This window comes from Bombina bombina, chromosome 1, assembly GCF_027579735.1.
Source record: "Bombina bombina isolate aBomBom1 chromosome 1, aBomBom1.pri, whole genome shotgun sequence".
Taxonomy (NCBI): Eukaryota; Metazoa; Chordata; class Amphibia; order Anura; family Bombinatoridae; genus Bombina; species Bombina bombina.
Window position 1 is genome coordinate 1,338,558,870 of NC_069499.1, and position 17,654 is coordinate 1,338,576,523.

Here is a 17,654-nt window from a genome sequence, read left to right on the forward strand (position 1 = left end):
CTGAACTATCTGCATTACAATGTGACTCGCCTAATCTTGTTTTCCATGCTGATAAGGTGGTTTTGCGTACCAAACCTGGGTTCCTCCCTAAGGTTGTTACTAACAGGAATATCAATCAGGAAATTGTTGTTCCTTCTCTGTGTCCTAATCCTTCTAAGAAGGACCGTCTGTTGCACAACTTGGACGTGGTTCATGCCTTGAAGTTTTATTTGCAGGCAACCAAAGATTTTCGCCAATCATCTTCTTTGTTTATGCTGGAAAGCGTAGAGGTCAAAAGGCTACGGCTACCTCTTTCCTTTTGGCTGAAAAGCATCATCCGTTTGGCTTATGAGACTGCTGGACAGCAGCCTCCTGAAAGAATTACAGCTCACTCCACTAGAGCGGTGGCTTCCACATGGGCTTTTAAAAATGATGCTTCTGTTGAATAGATTTGTAAGGCTGCAACTTGGTCTTCGCTTCATACCTTTTTACAAATTTTACAAATTTGATACTTTTGCTTCTTCGGAGGCTATTTTTGGGAGAGAGCTTTTGCAAGCAGTATTGCCTTCCGTTTAGGTTCCTGTCTTGTCCCTCCCTTCATCCGTGTCCTAAAGCTTTGGTATTGGTATCCCACAAGTTAGGATGAATCCGTGGACTCGGTACATCTTGCAAGAAAACCCAGAATTTTATGCTTACCTGATAAATTTCTTTCTTTTGCGATGTACCGAGTCCACGGTCCGCCCTGTCTATTCAAGGCAGATAGTATTTTTTATGTAAACTTCAGTCACCTCTGCACCTTATAGTTTATCCTTTTCTTCCTTGGCCTTCGGTCGAATGACTGGGGGGTGGAGTTATGGGGGGAGCTATATAGACAGCTCTGCTGTGGTGCTCTCTTTGCCACTTCCTGTCAGGAGGGACAATATCCCACAAGTTAGGATGAATCCGTGAACTCGGTACATCGCAAAAGAGAAAAATTTATCAGGTAAGCATAAATTCTGTTTCTTCTACGATACAAGTCCACGGCCCTCCCTGTCATTTTAAGACAGATTTTATTTTTGTTTTCAAAACTTCAGTCACCTCTGCACCTTTTTAGCTTTTCTTTTCTCTTCCTATACCTTCGGTTTAATGACTGGGGGTGGAGAGAAGGGAGGAGCTATATATATACAGCTCTACTGTGATGCTCTTTGCCACTTCCTGTTAGCAGGAGGATAATATCCCAAAAGTAAGGATGAATCTGTGGACTCTTCGTATCGTAGAAGAAATCAATTTATCAGGTAAGCATAAATTTCCTTTTTTATTTTTTGGGTATAGCATGTTGCTGCGTAGCATTTCTACGGGCTCACTTTTTTTCCCTTTCTTTATTTCTGTTAGCGTCTCAGCTTTTGCTGTATGGTAAAACGAGGCCAATTCTGAGGGTATGCTGGTTGAGAACAAGAGCTGTGACAGTTTTATGGTTTTTTCTTCTGTTGGGAAGGGACTTGTATCTTACAAGTGATGGCTTGTATATTTTTAGTATCAGAGTTTTAATGTGCAAAGTAACCTTTTTAAATTTTATTTGTAGTAGTTTGTCATCGTTTTCTGTGTTGGGGGTTGGAGTTGGATGTACTGCTTTATTCTGGCCCCACCCTCCCAAAAAAGGGAACATGTATGGCTGCTTTTACTTATTCCTTAAACACTTCCCCTACTGCATTCAGATAAAAGCAGATGGCAAGAGACCTGAATTCTACAGAGGAAGTGCATGAGGAATTGGTGTTTACACACACATACCTTAACCCTACTTTTTAAGGATCGTTTAACATAGCTTCTTTGAATTTTAGATTGAAGGACTACCCCCAGTACTGTCAGCACTTGGCATCTATAAGTCACTTTATCCAATTCCCTCATCACCTACAGGAGGTGAGTGCAAATTTTATCTTCTGCTTGATACATTAAAATTGGATTTCCATAGAGTTCCACTAAGCTGGGGTGTTGTTTTTTTTTTTTTTTCTTCTCCCCTTCTAGTATATAGAGTATGGCCAGCAGTCTCGGGATCCTCCAGTGAAGATGCAGGGTTCCATCACTACCCCAGGAAGCATTGCACTATCTCAAGCTCAGGCCCAAGCACAGGCCCAGGCACCTACCAAAGCTCCCCTGCCTATTCCAGTTAGCACCAACAATGCCACCACCTCTACCACTACCACATCTGCAAAAACAATCACAATAACTAGGCCAACTGGTGTTAGCTTCAAGAAAGATGTGCCGGTAAGGCATCCTTTTTTTTCTAAATTATTTTAATCAGTGCTGTGAAAACTGCTTGCCTTGTGCTTTTTTTTTTTTTTAAATATAGATGTGCATAATTACTTTGATACATATATTTAATGCATTGCCCAAAAAAGAATACATTTTAAATTATCATTCTGCTCCTGTGCTGAATTATGTTCTCTCTATGCTGTACAGGGAAAATATATACGGCTCCTTGTGAGAGCACATAAATAAGAAGATTAATTACTAATGGGTTAATATTAGGCCCCCACTTGGAGAAGGGCAGAAACTTCAAGCAATACTTTTGACTTGAAATTCATTCTCACCTATGCTTTTAATGTTCCAGTTTTAAATTTGTTTTCTGGTGGCTCCTTTAGCTGTAGCTCCCAATTTCTGTGTTTTATCTCTTTCAGCTTGACATTATTCTTTACACAAAGCATAGTCTTTATGGCTCCTTATTTAAAATTCTTCTTTTTAAACACTTTGTAATAATAAAATGAGTAATTGTATTGTAAGAAAATGCTGCATTAAAACGTATTTATTTCTTTTGCAAGATGTACCGAGTCCACGGTTTCATCCATACTTGTGGGATATTATCCTTCCTAACAGGAAGTGGCAAAGAGAGCACCACAGCAGAGCTGTCTATATAGCTCCCCCCTTAACTCCACCCCCCAGTCATTCTCTTTGCCGGCTCTAAGCAGGAAGGGTAAAGTGAAAGAGGTGATAAACTGTTAGTTTTTATTTTATCTTCAAGCAAGAGTTTGTTATTTTTATGTTTAAATATTTTTTATTGTTGTTATAAGAAAGGTTTTGATCATATTCAGTACAAAAAGGGTTCAAAAGTAATTTTGATAACGTCAACATACAATAATATGAGCATATCTGGTAAATCTTCAGTTCCTCCTATGTGTTTCAATACTCTTCATATTGCCAGTGGATGTTTTGTTCTGTAGACAGGACTGTGCTATTTTCTCGTTTTATACATTAGTTGTCTATATCTAGAAACATTTGATCACATTTATCACTCTGTGAACCTCTTAATCAGTAAAAAAGAACAAATTAGAGAAAAAGAAAAGAACATCAAAGATAAAGTATAGCCAATGATTCTTATCTCTAGTGATGATCATATAAATCCAGCTCTGTATAGAGCAAATATGGGTGGGGGGAGGAAGAGGGGGGGAGGAAGGGGGGGGGGGACGGAGGGGAACAGACATTATTCCCACTCCCAGCGATCCTCCGCGGTCTCTAAGTTGTATTTAGTGTCAATTCTCAAGATACAGGTGGAGTCTCAGCTTCTCTCCTAGACAAAACCGAATTACTGATCCAGTAGAACCATATTTTCTGGAATGAGGCTCTGTTATTTAAGGTGTCTACTGCGTATTCATGCATGATATAAGTGTAGGAAATTTTGTTATATATTTCTGACCATGTGGGGGAGCCTACCTTCCAATATTTCGCTATGCAGACTCTTGTCACTGTACATAGTATTCTTATGAACGTGTTAATGTGTTTATGGAATTTATCTATGTGTTCGTGTAGTAATGCCTGCTGAATAGTAAGGAGGAACTCTTCCTCCAGAAGTTGGCTAAGAAGGGCGGAAAGCTTCTGCCAGATCCTCTGTATATCCCTACAGTCCCACCACATATGCCTATATGACCCTATCTCTCCAGAGTTTGTTATTTTTAAATGGTACCGGTGTTGTACTATTTACTCTCAGGCAGGAGATAGATGAAGATTTCTGCCTAGAGGATGATGATCTTAGCATTTGTAACTAAGGTCCACTGCTGTTCCCACAGAAGCTCAGGAGTATAGGAAAACTTCAATGTGAGGAACGGTTTCTTGCTATACAGCAATGAGGTATGTTCAGTCATTTTTTCTGTAGAGACTGTGAACTCAGGCTGACAGTATCCCCATAAGTGGAAGGGTAAGCAGTAATCCTAGTCTTAGAAGGGGCTTTACTAGCTTGCATAAAGGGCTTATGGGCACTCGGTTTGAATGATTTATAACCAAACTTTTGTGTGTTCTGGGAGTAACGAGGCCTTAGTAACATCGAGTGTGGTGGGTGGGGCCTTATTTCGCGCCTCAGTTGCGCAGTTGTTTTCTATAGACAAGCAGCAAGCTACAACACCGGAGGGTCCTGGGGAACTTCTTGGGCCTAATCGAAGCTTTATCCCCACATTATCAATCCCTAAGGGCAGGTAGGCGCCACAGCAGAGCTGTGGTAAGGTGCTGACAGAGGTTTTACCGGTTTTTGACACTTTGTCAATCCGGTTTTCTTATTTGGGGGTTAAATGTTCAATTGCTTGTGGTGCAATCTTACCATAGCTTAGTGTGTCTACTGCAAAAATTTCGGAAAATTTGAATTAATTTTAATCACTTTTGTAGTGTGTGTATGCCTTTTTTTTCTCTTAAAGGCACAGTACAGTTTTTGAAAATTGTTTTTTCATTAAATAAGGCGTTTTCAAGCTTGCTTGTCTCATTACTAGCCTGTTAAACATGTCTGACACTGAGGAAACTCATTGCTCAATTTGGTTAGAAGCCATTGTGGAACCCCCCTCTTAGAATGTGTCCCACTTGTACTGATATGTCTCTAAATTGCAAACAGCATATTTTGACTTAAGAGTTTGGCACTGGATGATTCTCAGACAGAAGGAAATCAGGTTTTGCCTTCTAGTTCTCCCCAAGTGTCACAACCGGTAACGCCCGCACAAGTGACGCCAATTACCTCTAGTGCGTCTAATTCTTTTACCTTGCAAGATATGGCCTCCGTTATGAATACTACCCTCACAGAGGTTTTATCTAAACTGCCTGGGTTGCAAGGGAAGCGCAGTAGCTCTGGGTTAAGAATGAATGCTGAGCCTTCTGACGCTTTAGTAGCCGTATCCGATATTCCCTCCCAATGTTCAGAGGTAGGGATGAGAGATTTGCTCTCTGAGGGAGAGATTTCTGATTCAGGAAACATGTTCCTTCAGACAGATTCAGATATGACGGCATTTAAATTTAAGCTACAACACCTCCGTTTATTGCTCAGGGAGGTTTTAGCGACTCTGGATGATTGTGACCCTATTGTAGTTCCAGGGAAATTGTGTAAAATTGACAAATATTTAGAGGTTCCTGTTTACACTGATGTTTTTCCGTTCCCTAAGAGGATTTCGGACATTGTTACTAAGGAGTGGGATAGACCAGGTATTCCGTTCGCTCCCCCTCCTGTTTTTAAGAAGATGTTTAAATAGAAGGGATTTCTCCAACATAGGTGTGTCCGGTCCACGGCGTCATCCTTACTTGTGGGATATTCTCTTCCCCAACAGGAAATGGCAAAGAGCCCAGCAAAGCTGGTCACATGATCCCTCCTAGGCTCCGCCTACCCCAGTCATTCTCTTTGCCGTTGTACAGGCAACATCTCCACGGAGATGGCTTAGAGTTTTTTAGTGTTTAACTGTAGTTTTTATTATTCAATCAAGAGTTTGTTATTTTAAAATAGTGCTGGTATGTACTATTTACTCTGAAACAGAAAAGAGATGAAGATTTCTGTTTGTATGAGGAAAATGATTTTAGCAACCGTTACTAAAATCCATGGCTGTTCCACACAGGACTGTTGAGAGGAATTAACTTCAGTTGGGGGAACAGTGAGCAGTCTCTTGCTGCTTGAGGTATGACACATTCTAACAAGACGATGTAATGCTGGAAGCTGTCATTTTCCCTATGGGATCCGGTAAGCCATGTTTATTAAGATAGTAAATAAGGGCTTCATAAGGGCTTATTAAGACTGTAGACTTTTTCTGGGCTAAATCGATTCATATATTACACATATTTAGCCTTGAGGAATCATTTAATCTGGGTATTTTGATAAGATTATATCGGCAGGCACTGTTTTAGACACCTTATTCTTTAGGGGCTTTCCCAAATCATAGGCAGAGCCTCATTTTCGCGCCGGTGTTGCGCACTTGTTTTTGAGAGGCATGACATGCAGTCGCATGTGTGAGGAGCTCTGATACATAGAAAAGACTTTCTGAAGGCGTCATTTGGTATCGTATTCCCCTTTGGGCTTGGTTGGGTCTCAGCAAAGCAGATACCAGGGACTGTAAAGGGGTTAAAGTTAAAAACGGCTCCGGTTCCGTTATTTTAAGGGTTAAAGCTTCCAAATTTGGTGTGCAATACTTTTAAGGCTTTAAGACACTGTGGTGAAATTTTGGTGAATTTTGAACAATTCCTTCATATTTTTTCGCAATTGCAGTAATAAAGTGTGTTCAGTTTAAAATTTAAAGTGACAGTAACGGTTTTATTTTAAAACGTTTTTTGTACTTTGTTATCAAGTTTATGCCTGTTTAACATGTCTGAACTACCAGATAGACTGTGTCCTGAATGTGGGGAAGCCAGAGTTCCTTCTCATTTAAATAAATGTGATTTATGTGACAATGACAATGATGCCCAAGATGATTCCTCAAGTGAGGGGAGTAAGCATGGTACTGCATCATTCCCTCCTTCGTCTACACGAGTCTTGCCCACTCAGGAGGCCCCTAGTACATCTAGCGCGCCAATACTCCTTACTATGCAACAATTAACGGCTGTAATGGATAATTCTATCAAAAACATTTTAGCCAAAATGCCCACTTATCAGCGTAAGCGCGACTGCTCTGTTTTAGATACTGAAGAGCATGACGACGCTGATGATAATGGTTCTGAAAGGCCCCTACACCAGTCTGATGGGGCCAGGGAGGTTTTGTCTGAGGGAGAAATTTCAGATTCAGGGAAAATTTCTCAACAAGCTGAACCTGATGTGATTACATTTAAATTTAAGTTGGAACATCTCCGCGCTCTGCTTAAGGAGGTATTATCCACTCTGGATGATTGTGACAATTTGGTCATCCCAGAGAAACTATGTAAAATGGACAAGTTCCTAGAGGTCCCGGGGCTCCCAGAAGCTTTTCCTATACCCAAGCGGGTGGCGGACATTGTAAATAAAGAATGGGAAAGGCCCGGTATACCTTTCGTCCCTCCCCCCATATTTAAAAAATTGTTTCCTATGGTCGACCCCAGAAAGGACTTATGGCAGACAGTCCCCAAGGTCGAGGGAGCGGTTTCCACTTTAAACAAACGCACCACTATACCCATAGAAGATAGTTGTGCTTTCAAAGATCCTATGGATAAAAAATTAGAAGGTTTACTTAAAAAAATGTTTGTTCAGCAGGGTTACCTTCTACAACCAATTTCATGCATTGTCCCTGTCGCTACAGCCGCGTGTTTCTGGTTCGATGAGCTGGTAAAGGCGGTCGATAGTGATTCTCCTCCTTATGAGGAGATTATGGACAGAATCAGTGCTCTCAAATTGGCTAATTCTTTCACCCTAGACGCCACTTTGCAATTGGCTAGGTTAGCGGCTAAGAATTCTGGGTTTGCTATTGTGGCGCGCAGAGCGCTTTGGTTGAAATCTTGGTCAGCTGATGCGTCTTCCAAGAACAAACTACTTAACATTCCTTTCAAGGGGAAAACGCTGTTTGGCCCTGACTTGAAAGAGATTATCTCTGATATCACTGGGGGTAAGGGCCACGCCCTTCCTCAGGATCGGCCTTTCAAGGCCAAAAATAAACCTAATTTTCGTCCCTTTCGTAGAAACGGACCAGCCCAAAGTGCTACGTCCTCTAAGCAAGAGGGTAATACTTCTCAAGCCAAGCAAGCTTGGAGACCAATGCAAGGCTGGAACAAGGGAAAGCAGGCCAAGAAACCTGCCACTGCTACCAAGACAGCATGAAATGTTGGCCCCCGATCCGGGACCGGTTCTGGTGGGGGGCAGACTCTCTCTCTTCGCTCAGGCTTGGGCAAGAGATGTTCTGGATCCTTGGGCACTAGAAATAGTCTCCCAAGGTTATCTTCTGGAATTCAAGGGGCTTCCCCCAAGGGGGAGGTTCCACAGGTCTCAGTTGTCTTCAGACCACATAAAAAGACAGGCATTCTTACATTGTGTAGAAGACCTGTTAAAAATGGGAGTGATTCATCCTGTTCCATTAGGAGAACAAGGGATGGGGTTCTACTCCAATCTGTTCATAGTTCCCAAAAAAGAGGGAACGTTCAGACCAATCTTAGATCTCAAGATCTTAAAAAAGTTTCTCAAGGTTCCATCGTTCAAAATGGAAACCATTCGAACAATTCTTCCTTCCATCCAGGAAGGTCAATTCATGACCACGGTGGATTTAAAGGATGCGTATCTACATATTCCTATCCACAAGGAACATCATCGGTTCCTAAGGTTCGCATTCCTGGACAAGCATTACCAGTTCGTGGCGCTTCCTTTCGGATTAGCCACTGCTCCAAGGATTTTCACAAAGGTACTAGGGTCCCTTCTAGCGGTGCTAAGACCAAGGGGCATTGCTGTAGTACCTTACTTGGACGACATTCTGATTCAAGCGTCGTCCCTTCCTCAAGCAAAGGCTCACACGGACATCGTCCTGGCCTTTCTCAGATCTCACGGATGGAAAGTGAACATGGAAAAGAGTTCTCTATCTCCGTCAACAAGGGTTCCCTTCTTGGGAACAATAATAGACTCCTTAGAAATGAGGATTTTTCTGACAGAGGCCAGAAAAACAAAACTTCTAGACTCTTGTCGGATACTTCATTCCGTTCCTCTTCCTTCCATAGCGCAGTGCATGGAAGTGATAGGTTTGATGGTAGCGGCAATGGACATAGTTCCTTTTGCGCGCATTCATCTAAGACCATTACAACTGTGCATGCTCAGTTCCGCAGACCAGAGTGGGTCATTGTCACGACCGACGCCAGTCTGATGGGCTGGGGCGCGGTCTGGGGATCCCTGAAAGCTCAGGGTCTTTGGTCTCGGGAAGAATCTCTTCTACCGATAAATATTCTGGAACTGAGAGCGATATTCAATGCTCTCAAGGCTTGGCCTCAGCTAGCGAGGGCCAAGTTCATACGGTTTCAATCAGACAACATGACGACTGTTGCGTACATCAACCATCAGGGGGGAACAAGGAGTTCCCTGGCGATGGAAGAAGTGACCAAAATCATTCAATGGGCGGAGACTCACTCCTGCCACCTGTCTGCAATCCACATCCCAGGAGTGGAAAATTGGGAAGCGGATTTTCTGAGTCGTCAGACATTGCATCCGGGGGAGTGGGAACTCCATCCGGAAATCTTTGCCCAAATCACTCAACTGTGGGGCATTCCAGACATGGATCTGATGGCCTCTCGTCAGAACTTCAAAGTTCCTTGCTACGGGTCCAGATCCAGGGATCCCAAGGCGACTCTAGTAGATGCACTAGTAGCACCTTGGACCTTCAAACTAGCTTATGTATTCCCGCCGTTTCCTCTCATCCCCAGGCTGGTAGCCAGGATCAATTAGGAGAGGGCGTCGGTGATCTTGATAGCTCCTGCGTGGCCACGCAGGACTTGTTATGCAGATCTGGTGAATATGTCATCGGCTCCACCATGGAAGCTACCTTTGAGACGAGACCTTCTTGTTCAAGGTCCGTTCGAACATCCGAATCTGGTCTCACTCCAGCTGACTGCTTGGAGATTGAACGCTTGATTTTATCGAAGCGAGGGTTCTCAGATACTGTTATTGATACTCTTGTTCAGGCCAGAAAGCCTGTAACTAGAAAAATTTACCACAAAATTTGGAAAAAATATATCTGTTGGTGTGAATCTAAAGGATTCCCTTGGGACAAGGTTAAGATTCCTAAGATTCTATCCTTCCTTCAAGAAGGATTGGAAAAAGGATTATCTGCAAGTTCCTTGAAGGGACAGATTTCTGCCTTGTCTGTGTTACTTCACAAAAAGCTGGCAGCTGTGCCAGATGTTCAAGCCTTTGTTCAGGCTCTGGTTAGAATCAAGCCTGTTTACAAACCTTTGACTCCTCCTTGGAGTCTCAACTTAGTTCTTTCAGTTCTTCAGGGGGTTCCGTTTGAACCCTTGCATTCCGTTGATATTAAGTTATTATCTTGGAAAGTTTTGTTTTTGGTTGCAATTTCTTCTGCTAGAAGAGTTTCAGAATTATCTGCTCTGCAGTGTTCTCCTCCTTATCTGGTGTTCCATGCAGATAAGGTGGTTTTACGTACTAAACCTGGTTTTCTTCCAAAAGTTGTTTCTAACAAGAACATTAACCAGGAGATTATCGTACCTTCTCTGTGTCCGAAACCAGTTTCAAAGAAGGAACGTTTGTTGCACAATTTGGATGTTGTTCGCGCTCTAAAATTCTATTTAGATGCTACAAAGGATTTTAGACAAACATCTTCCTTGTTTGTTGTTTATTCAGGTAAAAGGAGAGGTCAAAAAGCAACTTCTACCTCTCTCTCTTTTTGGATTAAAAGCATCATCAGATTGGCTTACGAGACTGCCGGACGGCAGCCTCCCGAAAGAATCACAGCTCATTCCACTAGGGCTGTGGCTTCCACATGGGCCTTCAAGAACGAGGCTTCTGTTGATCAGATATGTAGGGCAGCGACTTGGTCTTCACTGCACACTTTTACCAAATTTTACAAGTTTGATACTTTTGCTTCTTCTGAGGCTATTTTTGGGAGAAAGGTTTTGCAAGCCGTGGTGCCTTCCATCTAGGTGACCTGATTTGCTCCCTCCCATCATCCGTGTCCTAAAGCTTTGGTATTGGTTCCCACAAGTAAGGATGACGCCGTGGACCGGACACACCTATGTTGGAGAAAACAGAATTTATGTTTACCTGATAAATTACTTTCTCCAACGGTGTGTCCGGTCCACGGCCCGCCCTGGTTTTTTAATCAGGTCTGATAATTTATTTTCTTTAACTACAGTCACCACGGTATCATATGGTTTCTCCTATGCAAATATTCCTCCTTAACGTCGGTCGAATGACTGGGGTAGGCGGAGCCTATGAGGGATCATGTGACCTGCTTTGCTGGGCTCTTTGCCATTTCCTGTTGGGGAAGAGAATATCCCACAAGTAAGGATGACGCCGTGGACCGGACACACCGTTGGAGAAAGTAATTTATCAGGTAAACATAAATTCTGTTTTACAGAGCGCCAACAAGCAAAAAAGACCTCTAGCTCTGATACAATGGCACCTAGTTGCCAATAAGTGGTAAGCAATTTGTGAGGAAGGAGTATCAAAGCGCCAAAAAATAGGCTGGGTCTAGGATCAGAACAAAAAATACCACTATAACGATGAAAATTAAAAAGTACACTTTAATACAATTCTAGACAATGTAAAAAGCTATTACACTTGGGTTTAAAACAGCAACGATTCATGGATCCATGTTATATAAAATGAATAAAAACAAAAATGTTATAAAATATATAGAGGTCAAATGATATTGTGAACCTGGAAAAGACCAATGTTAGTGGTGGTACCATGTGTTTTAATGAAATTGGATTCCGTCTCAAATAGGTAATACTTCGATAAAAGATTAATTTGGGTGACAATGTATAGGATAGTTTAGGCTATGTGGTGTTAGATTGGGTGGTAGTTAGACAAGGCTACTCCTGAAAGGGTCAGAATTTTACAACCTCTTAAAGTGAATATAACACCCGGCTCACAACATGAGTTTTACCTATGTGTTTAAGGGTGTGATATGGGGGTATAAGAAAAAGAAAACAGTGTAGGATTTGCAGAAATATGTGGTGAGCTCCGGTCTAAATATGGAGTGTGGAAAAATATAATGCTGATGCATGTAATTGGAGGATATGAGAATGCCGTGGTGAAATTAGGTGAATACACTTAAATTAATAACATCATACACGCTTGTGAAATAACAAACGAAAAACAAACAATAATATGAACTGTGTGATAAGATGTGAGTAAATTCAAAATTATGACATCAAAAACAAAGTGTAAAATATACAGTTGATGTGAAAACAAAATACAAATACCAATCAGGTAAAGTGATCAAAAATCCATACACGGGTTTATGGAAAGTGCACACGCTAATGCAACGAAGGATGAATTAAATAAATTACAAAATATATAAAATAAAAGTCGCTGAACTGTGTTCGTTTGGGTAGTCAAGGTTTAAGAAGGTGGTGATGCGATTACACTCGGAATGGATCCAAACTCCGGTGTGAGAAAGTCTAGTAAGTGATCTATCCTAAATGTAGATCTAAGTTCCAAAAATATGTGCAGCAATTTTCTTTAACAGGATGTACAACGTGAATACGTCCCAATACTTAATCCAAGAAATATTTCCCTTGCCTGCCAAAGAAGAACAAAAAAATATATAGTGCAGAGGGCTTCTATAGAGTAAACACAATTAAAATGCTCCTTACCGGTCACCAGTCAACGCGTTTCGGTCCTCACTGACCTTTATCAAGATTTTATCAAAGAGGGATTTCTCTGAGTCGGTCATAGATACCTTGATTCAGGCTCAAAAGCCTGTCGCCAGGAAAATCTATCATAAGATATGGGGTAAATATCTTTTTTGGTGCGAATCCAAAGGCTACTCATGGAGTAAGATCAGGATTCCTAGGATTTTGTCCTTTCTTCAAGAGGGATTGGAGAAAGGATTGTCAGCTAGTTCCTTAAAAGGACAGATATCTTGTCTATTCTATTGCACAAGTGTCTGGCAGATGTCCCAGACGTTCAGGCTTTTTGTCAGGCTTTAGTTAGAATCAAGCCTGTTTTTAAACCTGTTGCTCCGCCATGCAGTCTAAATTTTAGTTCTTAAGGGTCTTCAGGGGGTTCCGTTTGATCACATGCATTCCATAGATATTAAGCTTCTATCTTGGAAATTTCTGTTTCTTGTTGCTATCTCTTCAGCTCGAAGGGTTTCTGAATTATCTGCATTACAATGTGACTCGCCTTATCTTGTTTTCCATGCTGATAAGGTGGTTTTGCGTACCAAACCTGGGTTCCTCCCTAAGGTTGTTACTAACAGGAATATCAATCAGGAGATTGTTGTTCCTTCTCTGTGTCCTAATCCTAAGAAGGAACGTTTATTGCACAACTTGGACGTGGTTCGTGCTTTGACGGAAATCTTTGGTTGCCTGCAAATAAAACTTCAAACATCTTGTTTGTCTATTCTGGAAAACGTAGGGGTCAAAAGGCTACGGCTACCTCTTTCCTTTTGGCTGGAAAGCATCATCCGTTTGGCTTATGAGACTGCTGGACAGCAGCCTCCTGAAAGAATTACTGCTCTCTACTAGAGCGATGGCTTCCACATGGGCTTTTATAAATGATGCTTCTGTTGAACAGATTTGTAAGGCTGCGACTTGATCTTAGCTTCATACCTTTTCCAAATTTTCCAAATTTGATACTTTTGCTTCTTCGGAGGCTATTTTTGGGGGAGAGGGTTTTGCAAGCAGTGGTGCCTTCCGTTTAGGTTCCTGTCTTGTCCCTCCCTTCATCCGTGTCCTAAAGCTTTGGTATTGGTATCCCACAAGTAAGGATGAAACCGTGGACTCGGTACATCTTGCAAAAGAAAACAAAATTTATGCTTACCCGATAAATTTCTTTCTTTTGCGATGTACCGAGTCCAAGGCCCGCCCTGTCTATTCAAGACAGTATTTTTTATTGAAAACTTCAGTCACCTCTGCACCTTATAGTTTCTCCTTTTTCTTCCTTGGCCTTTGGTCGAATGACTGGGGGGTGGAGTTAAGGGGGGAGCTATATAGACAGCTCTGCTGTGGTGCTCTTTGCCACTTCCTGTTAGGAAGGATAATATCCCACAAGTAAGGATGAAACCGTGGACTCGGTGCATCGCAAAAGAGACATTTATCAGGTAAGCATAAATTTTGTTTTTTCTTTCCTGTGGTATGGAGACTCCATGACGACATTTCAATTGCTAGTTTGATATTCAACTCCTGGCCAGCAGGAGGGAGGCAAAGAGCACCCCAGCATGGTGTACATGACGGGCTTCACAAGTTATCCGTTTCCTATTTGTCTTTGGATGAGATGAAAATCTGCAAACTAGCTGTGGCTTCCCCCACATAAAGTTAGTGGAGATTAAAGGGATATGAAACACAAAACAAATATTTTGTGATTCAGACAAGAGCATATAACTTTAACAAAAGTTTCCAATTTACTTTTGTTATCAAATTTGCTTTAATCCCATTGTATTCTTTTTTTTTTCTTTCTAATGACACGGTGAGTCCACGGATAATCTCTAATTACTATTGGGAATATCACTCCTGGCCAGCAGGAGGCGGCAAAGAGCACCACAGCAAAGCTGATAAGTATCACCTCCCTTCCCTCCATCCCCAGTCATTCTCTTTTGCCTACGTTAAAAGCAAGGAGGTGGTAAAGTTTAGGTTTCTGAAAGAAGATTTTTCAATCAAGATTTTATTTTGAAGCAGAGCAAGGTTGTCCTGCTTCCTCCAGGGTTTAGCCATAGCCCATGTCAGTCTCTTCAGTAGAGCAGTGGTAGCTTTTAAGCAGTTGGGTATAATCCTCACTGCGCCTCCCAAATATTTGTTGCTGCCCTTTCTGAAAAGCCTGATTAGGATTATTCAGCCTTTCCTATTTTTCCCACGGGTCCATGTGAGCTGCCCTGCTGCCGGGCAGATTGTTCTTCAGGTAAGTGCCTAATTTTATTTTCTTGATGAATGTGGCACTTTTTCAGTTAAGCCTGATTTTGGGACACTAACGATCCTATTTGGGGTTAATAGGATTTTAGTAGGCAGTGTGTGCAGGCACTGGGGATATATAGTCTTGTGGAGAGAGGCTCAAGATTTATTTATTCCCGTTCTGAAGGCTCAGATATGGTTATTGTTCCGATTTTCATTCCGGTCCTTGGAGGACAGAGTCGGTGTGTTTTTTACTATGGAAGATTATGTAACGGCTCTGGCATTGATAATAATGGTGACTGGCTTCTTTTTAGTTGGGTTACGCCCACGAATAGGAAGGGTGGGCTTCTGAGGCGGCAATTAGTGTTGCACGCCTTTCCGGAGCTTTTCATTTTAGTTCCGGTCCGAAGTGTGTTACTGCGTCTCTGCTAAAGGAATCGTGACAAGTGTTACGTAGCAGTTTTTTGAACACCTAGAATTTAGTACGGATCGTAGTTTGTCTGGTTCACAGGGGGATAGGTAGGCACCTAAGCAAGGAGTGCTGAGGTGGTGAGGAGGCTGCCTGAGGATTATTGTACACTGCTGTTTTTTTTTTTTTTGCGGTAGTCTAGGAATAAAAGAGAAAAATATTTTTACTTTTAAAATTTTAAAGTGACCGTATCGTGTTTTTTTTGGTATTTCAAACTTAAATAAAGCTGTTGAGTTTATTTTGTTTATAAATTGAGTAAAGATGGATCAAGAGGCACTGGACAATGTTGCATGTGGCTTGTATTTTAATTTTAATGTGGAACCCCCAATTCCATTTTGTCCCTCATGTATTGAAGGAACATTACATTACAGGGATAGACTTTTAAACAGGGATAGACCTGTTAGAGATATGCCTCATCTTTCTCCTCAGGTGTCTCAAACATCGTCCACACATGCAGTGCCCTGCGTTTCCTCTCACACTCCAGTTGGGGTTACCTTGCAAGACATTGCTACCCACACATCCTCTGCGGTAACTGATGTGCTGTCTGCTTTTCCCATGCTACAGGGAAAGCGCAAGAGGAAATGTAAGGAATCCGTGAGTAAGGTTTCTGACACAGGCGTGGCTATTCTGAATGTTCCCTCCCAGAAGTCTGAGGAAGATACTTTGGTAGCATCTGAGGGTGAAGTCTCAGACTGTAATTCCTTCTACTGACACTGAAGTTGTATCAGGTTTAAGCTAGAACACCTCCGGTTGTTGCTTAAGGAGATTTTGGCCACTCTGGATGACTGACATGACTGTCGTGGTCAATCCTAAGAAGTCAAGTAAGTTTGACATTCCTTTCATGGTGGAGGTCTTTTCGGTACCAGACCAGGCTACAGAGATTATTGCTCGGGAATGGGAGAGACCTGGTATCCCTTTTCCTCCATCCCCAATTTTTAAGAAGATGTTTCCAATAACTCTATCATTGGCAGACGGTCCTCAAGGTGGATGGGGCAATTTCCACTTTGGCTAAGAGAACCACTTTTCCCATAGAGGATAGCTGTTCATTTAAGGATCCTATGGATAAGAAGTGTGAAGGGTCACTAAAAAAGATGTATGTACACCAGGGTTTACAATGGAAATCTGCGGTGTGTATTGCTACCGTCACTAGTGCGGCGGCATACTGGTTTGATGCGTTGTCTGAATCTTTTCAGACAGATACTCCCCTTGTGGAGATCCAGGATAGGATCAAAGCTCTTAAGTTGGCCAATTCCTTTATTAAGTTGGGAGCAAAGATTTCTGGTTTTGCAGTACTGGCCCACAGAGCTTTATGGTTGAAATCATGGTCTGCAGATGTGTCTTAAGTCTAAGCTTTTGGCGATTCCCTTCAAGGGTAAGACCTTGTTCGGGCCAGGCCTGGCTGAAATTATTTCAGACATTACGGGAGGTAAGGGTAATTTCCTCCCTCAGGATAAGAGGAATAGGCAGAAGGGACGTCAGAGTAATTTTCGTTCCTTTCGAAACTTTAAGGGTAAGACTTCCTCTCCCGCTGCCAAGCAGGATCAGTCCAAGCCTTCCTGGAGGTCCAACCAGTTTTGGAACAAAGTGAAGCAATCTAAGAAGCCTGTTAGTGACTCAAAGTCAGTATGAAGGGTCTGCCCCCGATCCGGGACTGGATCTTGTGGGGGGCAGACTTTCCTTCTTTGCTCAGACCTGGGTTCGGGATGTGCCTGGTCCCTGGACAGTAGAAATCGTGTCCCAGGGATACAAACTAGAGTTCAGACCCTTTCCTCCCAGGGGCAGGTTTCTGCTCTCAAGGTTATCTGTAGACCAGATAAAGAGAGAGGCGTTCTTGCACTGTGTCCGGGACCTTTCCGACCTAGGAGTGATAGTTCCTGTTCCAATGCAGGAACAGGGTCTGGGATTCTACTCCAATCTGTTTGTGGTTCCTAAAAAAGAAGGAACTTTCAGACCAATTTTAGAACTCAAAATTAACAAGTTCCTCAGAGTACCATCCTTCAAGATGGAGACTGATCTTTCCATTCTTCCCTTGGTTCAAGAGGGTCAATTCATGACAACAGTAGATTTAAAGGATGCGTACCTACACGTTCCCATCCACAGGGATCATCACAAGTTTCTGACTTTCTGGACAAACACTTCCAGTTTATGGCTTTTCCATTCGGCCTTGCCACAGCTCCCAGAATTTTCTCAAAGGTCCTGGGATCCCTGTTGGCTGTGCTCCGGTTGCAGGGCATTGCAGTGGCGCCTTATCTGGATGACATTCTTGTCCAGGCGACATCCTTTCAACAAGCAAGCTCCCACACAGAGATGTTATCTTTTCTCCGTTCTCACAGATGGAAAGTGAATTTGGGAAAGAGTTCCTTGATTCCAGCTTACAAGAGTAGTATTCCTGGGAACCATAATAGATTACTTATCAATGAAAATATTTCTGACAGAGGTCAGAAAGTCAAAGATCCTTGACTTTTGTTTGGCCCTTCAGCCATTCCCT

The 17,654-nt window shown here is 42.3% G+C and overlaps 1 protein-coding gene across 1 annotated transcript in view; it reads left to right on the forward strand.

Annotated features, from left to right (window-relative positions):
- Positions 1-17,654, forward strand: part of CNOT1 (CCR4-NOT transcription complex subunit 1) — a gene marked incomplete in the record, with an annotated part of 753,971 nt that overhangs the window by 277,981 nt on the left and 458,336 nt on the right. The window contains 2 exon segments of the mRNA XM_053702424.1: positions 1,797-1,875; positions 1,981-2,220. Of these exon segments, the coding sequence (XP_053558399.1) occupies positions 1,797-1,875; positions 1,981-2,220 (319 nt within the window).